General features: G+C 40.6%; 1 protein-coding gene across 1 annotated transcript; it reads right to left on the reverse strand.

Annotated features, from left to right (window-relative positions):
* Nucleotides 1–1713: 1713 nt before the first annotated feature.
* On the reverse strand, nucleotides 1714–3952 carry evx1 (even-skipped homeobox 1). The gene is made up of 3 exons (XM_086063134.1): nucleotides 3608–3952; nucleotides 3035–3270; nucleotides 1714–2244 (listed from the first exon to the last, which is right to left on the reverse strand). The coding sequence occupies exons 1-3, from the start codon at nucleotides 3885–3887 to the stop codon at nucleotides 1714–1716; spliced, it is 1047 nt and encodes a 348-aa protein (XP_085919260.1). The 5' UTR covers nucleotides 3888–3952.
* Between the last annotated feature and the right edge of the window lie 3258 nt (nucleotides 3953–7210).

The following is a 7210-nucleotide window of genomic DNA, read 5'->3' on the forward strand; positions in this document are numbered from 1 at the left end:
AAATTGTATTTTTTTTCCTCCAACATATTGTTGGTTTCGTCTGCAGCAAAAAAAAAATACCCTGATGCACCTGTCTAAAATGTGTTATGTTTTGTATTTAATGATTATGTATACATTTCAATGAGGAAGAAAACAGCCTTGATAGTTTACATAAATCTACCCGCGCGGCTTAAACGGCGTCCTATTCCAAACATATGCATTTTAATCAACGTGGTCACACTTACAAGAACTGCAGTTAATAAGGCCATCAATCAAGATGGGGGTGGGGGGGGGGGCGGGTTTGCGTCACGCGTGGATGCACCGCTGTCTGATTAGGACGCACCAGGAGGACGAGGATATCCGAAGACTTTTTGTGTAGCGAGGATGGATGAATTTTATTATTTTATTTTAGCTATATGCTCATGGTCACAATTTTGCTGTTATATAAAGGGAAACATTTGTTTTTTTCCCCCCTCCTCAGCGTTCATTATTGTGCATGCTTGTTTGCAGAATTTGTGTTATGCTGTGAGTTGTAATTTTGAAAAATACTGCATGTGAAATTCCGCCATTTAAAAAAAAATTAATAAAATGAAAAAATATACGTTATGCGTATTTTTATTTGCGTACTAAATCCAAAAAGTATTTAAGTGTTTCATGAGCCCTATTGTATAGATAATGAAAACTCAATATTATCCATATTGTGATAGGTCTATTATATTTTGCATGTGTCTAATAAAGTGGCCATGCTTTAAGACTTTAAATTATGGCGTCAAATGTGATTTCTAGAATCATTTTTATCAATCCAATCAGTTCAAGATAACTCGTGCAATTAAGCGGCAGCTGATTGGTGCGTCATCGATCTCTTCGCACCTCCACTAATTCTCTATATTTTCTCTATTAAGTGGCTGCAAGAGGAAAATATGAAGGAGCCCTGGGACCACTTAAGTGTCATGGTCAATCTAGCGGACGCATCACGTGATATGAGGCCCCAACGACCACTTGAAGAAAATTAATGTTATTATTGGAAGGGGAGCGAGGGAGCTCTTAAATGAGACAAAAAAAGATAACAATACAACATTGTAAAATAAAACGACTTAAAGAAAACTCTGTCTGCTCCACGTTTATGACAATTTATTGCAAATTTGAGATAACCCCATCCTTATAACAGAAAATCAATGAAAAGAAAAAGACACGAAACTAGTGCAGCAATTAGGCTATAATCAAAAGAGAATCATATTGATATGAGAGAAAACCCTTTTTCTTTTTCAAGATATTTGATTGTCCACTCTCCATCTTGTTTCTTCCTCCTCCTTTTTGTAATCATCTCCCCTGGCGCCTTGTTACCTTTCGGCAGCGAGCATATCCCCTTCCTGGTCTAATCATTAATTCCGCACTCAAAATTCAGCGGCTCTATACATATACATCACTTGCTGTAATTTCATGTGCACATGGCTGCGATCCGCCTCTAATGAGACGGCTAACAAATTCCCCTTGTTGGAAAGAGACTCTGCGAGCATCATTCTCTTACATGGATGTGGAAAGACGGCGTAAAATAAAATAAAAAAAACATCATTAGGGATTGAAATGTTTCTCTCTCTCTCTCTCTTTTTTTTTTTTTTTGTCCTAATTGCAATATTTTATTTTAAACGTGCTATCAGAATTGGTGAGCCAAATATTTCGTAAAGACTGGTGGAATGAGGTTAAATAAGAGTGTAAAAGAGGAGCTTTGGGGTTTTATCTGGTGAGGGGCACCTCCTCCCGCTGGTCCACTGTCACGTTTGAAGCTTTGCTCAACACGGAAGGCGTAAACGTGACAAAAGCATCAGTCCTGCTCGTTGGCGAGCAGCTGAAGTCCGAGGCCGGGGCCCTGGACGAGAGGCCGCCGGATGGAGCGGAGTGGCAGGCCAGGCAAGTGCACGGGCTTCCCCCGGGACCGAGACCGTGAGCTGGACTCTGGTACAAAGACGGGTGCCTGAAGGCGCACAGGAGTTCCGGCCTCTGGTAAGGGTGGGACAGCATCCGGAAGCCGTCCAGCGAGCGCAGGGGATTGGGGAAGGGAGTGGCGGGGCTCGGAGTGGAGCCGGCTCCCACCCCCAGGTGCGAGTAGTAGGGCAGCGACAGGTGGGATGGGAAGGGGTAGGGCAGGTTGCCCGTGGCCGCCGCGTGGCTCATCATGTAGGTGTAGAAGGCTGGGTCGGCTGGGTGAGGCCACGTCATGGCCAGACGTTGGCGCTTGTCTTTCATCCGGCGGTTCTGGAACCACACCTGGGGCCGGAGACACGCCGGGTCAAATATTAACCACAAACCTAACTCTATTACACACTATAATAACTCGCTTAACTGGCTTTGCCTTGGGTGTACATTTCTTACTTCGCTACTCCATGTAGCCTACTATAGCTTAGCCAAAAAGTGTTGGGTCAAAAATAACCCAATTATGGGTTAAGTTGACCCCATCTTTTTCCCCTCAAAACCAAAAATGACAATTGGAGTGATGAAGGTCAAATTGACATTAGTTTACCCTTTTTGCCCCACGATTGGGTTATTTTTTACCCAACTTTTTAATTACAAAGAAAGAAAAAAAAACATGAACATATTGACCAATCCCCCCAATTGGGTCAAATTGATCCGCCTTGGCCCCTTAGTAATCCACAATTGGGTTATTTTTATTGCCCAACTTTTTTTTTGCTAAACCCAAAAAATTACAATTGAATTGTTTTGCATAGATAATAAAAAGGGTCAAAATGACCCACGTAACTATTGGTTCCTTTTTAATCCACGATGGAGTTGTTGTTTTTTACCCAACATTTTTTTTTGTACGAAAAAATAAATGTTGGATTGTTTTGTACACAAAAAAGGGTCAAATTGACCCAAGAAGACCCTTTTGACCCAACATTGGGTTATTTTTTACCCAACTTTTTTTTTATATAGTAAACTATAGGCCAGCCATCCTTTTTTATTTATTTCCCTTTCCCAAGGAAATCATTTCATATTTCAATCAGATTTGTACTGAACTCAATTCGTCTTTTAAATGGACGTCTTCTTTTCTCCATCTTACCTTAATGGTCGTTTCCGGTAGATTCAAGGCGGCCGCCAGCTCGCACCTCCTCGGCCTGGACACGTAGTTCTCCCGGTAAAATTCCTTCTCCAGCCGTGCGATCTGCTCCCGTGTGAAGGCTGTGCGGTACCGGCGAATCTGATCCGCCGAGTAGGACAGAGAGTTCTGACCTGGGCCGGGCTTACCCGGGTCCGAACCAGAATCGCTTGGCAGACCAGGCGATTCCCCATTTCGACCTGGAGGGATGATAATAGAATAAAATCTATTGTGAGCGGGGGAAATGGGCACAAGTTATTGATTCAATATTTCATCGTCATTTTTAACGTGACATTGCATGCATTTATTTACATTTTATAGGCCTATTATATTATCTTAATTGTTAATGCTAAGACCTTTTCACCTAACGCTAATATTTTAATCACAAATGACACATCTATATGCATCATACAGGTGCATTGACGGAACACTGTATAGCTATAGCCATAGCTATAGATTTCATTATTTTTTTTAAATAAGCTTAATAAAGTTGTAATTTTTATATTCTTGCGCTCCAAACATCACGTGCATCCCTACCTTTAGCTGAGGGGTAGTCCATACTTTCAGGCGTGCAGCTGACGTCGATCTCCTCGTAGAAGTCCGACTCTGTGTCCGAGCTGCTGCCGTCCCTGTTGGGGCCGTCGCCCCGGTGCCTGCCCCCCATCTCCGCGCACAAATTCCTGCGGGCGATCTCCTCCATCACCGCCTCCGTCAAGCAGCCCCTGCGCTGCGGCTTCGCGGGGCTCCCGTCCGCCAGTGTCGGGGTTCCCTTGCGCGTCGGAGCCTCCTGGGCCAGCATGTCCTCTCGGCTCTCCATCGGGGGGAAAAAACGTGGCGAGCAAAGAGGTAGTGATGTTTTTGAGGGTGCGTGGGGCGAGAGTGTGACGGCCGATGCGGTGGCGTATTGTGGCTGAGGAGGAGGAGGAGGAGGAGGAGGAGGAGGAGGAAGAGTAGGAGGAGGAGAGAGGAGAGGCTTAGGATGCAATCCGCTCTGACCCTGAGAGAAGAGTGTGCAGAAGGAACTCTGGGAGGGATCACCATTACCTCGCCCCCTCCCCACCTCCTCTCTCCAGAGCTGTCAATCTTAATTGGCCAGTGTAGGGTGCCCAGATGACGTCACGTATTGATCGTACATTTTAAACGCAAGGCGCAATGGCGGTGCGAGTTTCTGGGAATCTGTTCAAAACATCTCTAATTTATATTCAATTTGAAAATCAGACTGAGTGTTATTTGCATTGACCATTGGAGGAAATCTGACAAATTTCAATTGCCTAGTCCCATGTGAACAAACTTAACATTATTGACCTTGTATATAATATATTAAGTATTGTTAACTTTTCCAGTAGTCTAGAGATTGGGTATATAGTTTTTTGTCTTTTTTATTTATTTATTTATTTTTTATTTTTTTTGTTAACTTGTTTCAGTGGTTTAAAAACTAAAGTTTGTAAGTCTGCTTTAACTGAGAATACCGGTAATTGAATTAATGTAACATAAATCTTAGACGTACTTTGGTTGATGTCATCCATTAAGTTTTGTGAAACTTTTGACTTCAAAATAACTGGATTCAAAATATGTATTTGTTTAGTTATTTTTGTGTTCCGGTAATTTATTCAGGTTTTCAGTACAAATGCTTTGTTCCTTAAATATTTTTCTCAGTTTCTGTGGAATACATGTAGTTTTCTTTTTTTTTATTTCTACTCATTACTTGATTGAAATCTGTTTATTTTTCTTAAGAAATGTGTTTATTGTCCAGTGCTCACCCTATAATTCATGGTAAATGCATTTAAACATAATCTGGAAAACAAACAACAGTTGAGGTAATTTCAATGTCGTTAACTTCAGTCAGTTCACAAGGCAGCGGGAACCAGTTTTGCTAGCATAACCAGTTCTAGCACCACTCTAGTAAATAAGATGAAAACCATTTTGTACATGACATAATTTGCTTTTCGCTTTTGTAAAAGTACAATACAAATTGTGTATCTTCACATCAAAGGCGTCAGCACTTTTCAAATTCATGTATAAATCATGCTAAGTGTCGCACCTCTTTCCACTCCCCACACGCAGCACAGCCCTCTCATGTGCTTTGCTGCCCCCCCCCCCCCCCCCCACTACCTTAAGTGGAGTCAAGTAAAGTCCTTAAAGGTCAAGTCTCGGGGTCAGTTTAGATAAGAGACCCTTTGACATTGAAGTCTTTAAACGTTAAGAGGCAGGCCAGGGAAAAAATATCCTGTTGTGGTGCCATTACACGATTTTCATCTGCACACTTTTTCAAGATTGATTCCTGACCTATTGTAATAAAAAAAAAAATACTTTCTCACTTTATGACAATAAAGTTTTTTTGATATATATTTGAGGTTGCGTATTTACAAACCATAGTCATGAAAGCGGCTATTATGTGGTTCTAATCGAAATTAAATCCAGCCTTCCCTACCTGCTTGGGCAGCTGCAAGGCATGCTGGGATTTGCGTGGCGGTGATGTCGGCCGCTCATGTGGGCGGGGTGGAGAATCTCTATCCACTTGGAGAGGGAAGCTTCAAATTGCAGCAGCCTCTGCTGTCCTTGTGCGCCCTCGCCTGTCTGACGGAGGGAAAGGCCCCCGTGGGCATGCCAGCCCCTCCCCCACACACAAGGCTTGCTTGCCTCATGCCTGCCTGCTGAGAAGTGAAGGGAAATTCCTTGGCTTTTCTCCCCCCAACTCCTTCATCCGGCCCGTAAAGGATGAAGACAGGAAAAAAAAGAAAAAGAAAAAAGGCCATCTCGCTTTCACCGTTGGATTGTCATCATATTTGAGTGACAATATTTGAGAAGAAAATACTTGATGCACATTTTGAATCTTGATGTTGTGCTTATATGGGGGAGTTAAAAACAACAACAACAGATGCACTTATATTTAATTGAATCAATATTGTATTAAGTGACAAACCAAAAGAGTGCATTGTGCTTTGAAGTTAAATACAAGTGAACAGTACTTTAAAAAAAATCGATTTCATTTTTTTCGAAATAATGCAGTTTGAACATTAACACTGCACCTAAATATAGGAAAATTTAAAAAAAACTGCATGAAACAATAATGATAATAAAAAAAAGAAAGCAATCCATCATGCAGTAAAACATAAAGTTCAAATCTACTCGAAAAATTGGTCTAAATTTATTATTGTTTTTTTAATGTCAAAACTCGACCAATTTGACCCAGTTTTGTACAAAATCATTATCTTTTTTACATCTGTTTGTTCAAAATTGGGTCAATTTGACCCATTTTTGGCGTTTGTATGTTTTGTACTAAACTGGGTCAATTTGACCCAATTATGGGGGGTGTTATTATATACAAAACTGGGTAATTTTGGGGGCTTGGTTTGTTCAAAATGGGTCAACTTGACCCATTTTTTGAGGTTGTAGTAATATTTCGTACAAAACCGGGTCAATTTGACCCTATTTTTCAGGTTAATTTGTGCAAAACCGGGTCGATTTTGGGGATTTTGTACAAAACAACCCCTCAAATCATAACAACCCCCAAAAAGGGTTCTTCTTGACCCAAAATATAACTTAATGAACAGTACTTTAACAAATACTGCTTGCATTTTTGGGGTGCTAAAACAGTCTTTTATGTTGGAACAACTTTTAACATTTATGGCACAACAAAGCAACAAGTTGTTTGCTCTAAATCAATTTTCTGAGTTGTTTTAGCTTTAATTTGAGGACAATTTATTTAAAATTGTATTCAAGTTTATTTACTTGAAATTTTTTGTTCACCCAACTTTTTATTTATTTTTTATTTTTTTGCTCGCTTTTGGGTCAACACTGGAATCTCGTATTGGTGTATTTATTTATTTATTAATTGATTGATTGATTGTAGTGATGTTTTGAATATTTTTCCTCTTGTGTGCAGGCTCAATAACCAAAATATTAAACGATAAATGTGTAGCAGTCGTTTTCGTTCAACACTAGTAACTTGTTAAAAATAATAATTATAATCAAACACTGACATTCATTCAAATGTGTGTGTGTGTGTGTGTGTGTGTGTGTGTTTTTAAATACAGTTCTCAAATTAGCTCACATCCCGTCACAGATGCTTTATTGATACTGCTATAGGCATTCATAACAGCAAAACGTCGCCATACAATTGCGAGAAAAATTTGCTTA

This window comes from Leptonotus elevatus, chromosome 19 (genome assembly GCF_054856555.1).
Source record: "Leptonotus elevatus isolate MCC_2025b chromosome 19, RoL_Lele_1.0, whole genome shotgun sequence".
NCBI classification, from domain to species: domain Eukaryota; kingdom Metazoa; phylum Chordata; class Actinopteri; order Syngnathiformes; family Syngnathidae; genus Leptonotus; species Leptonotus elevatus.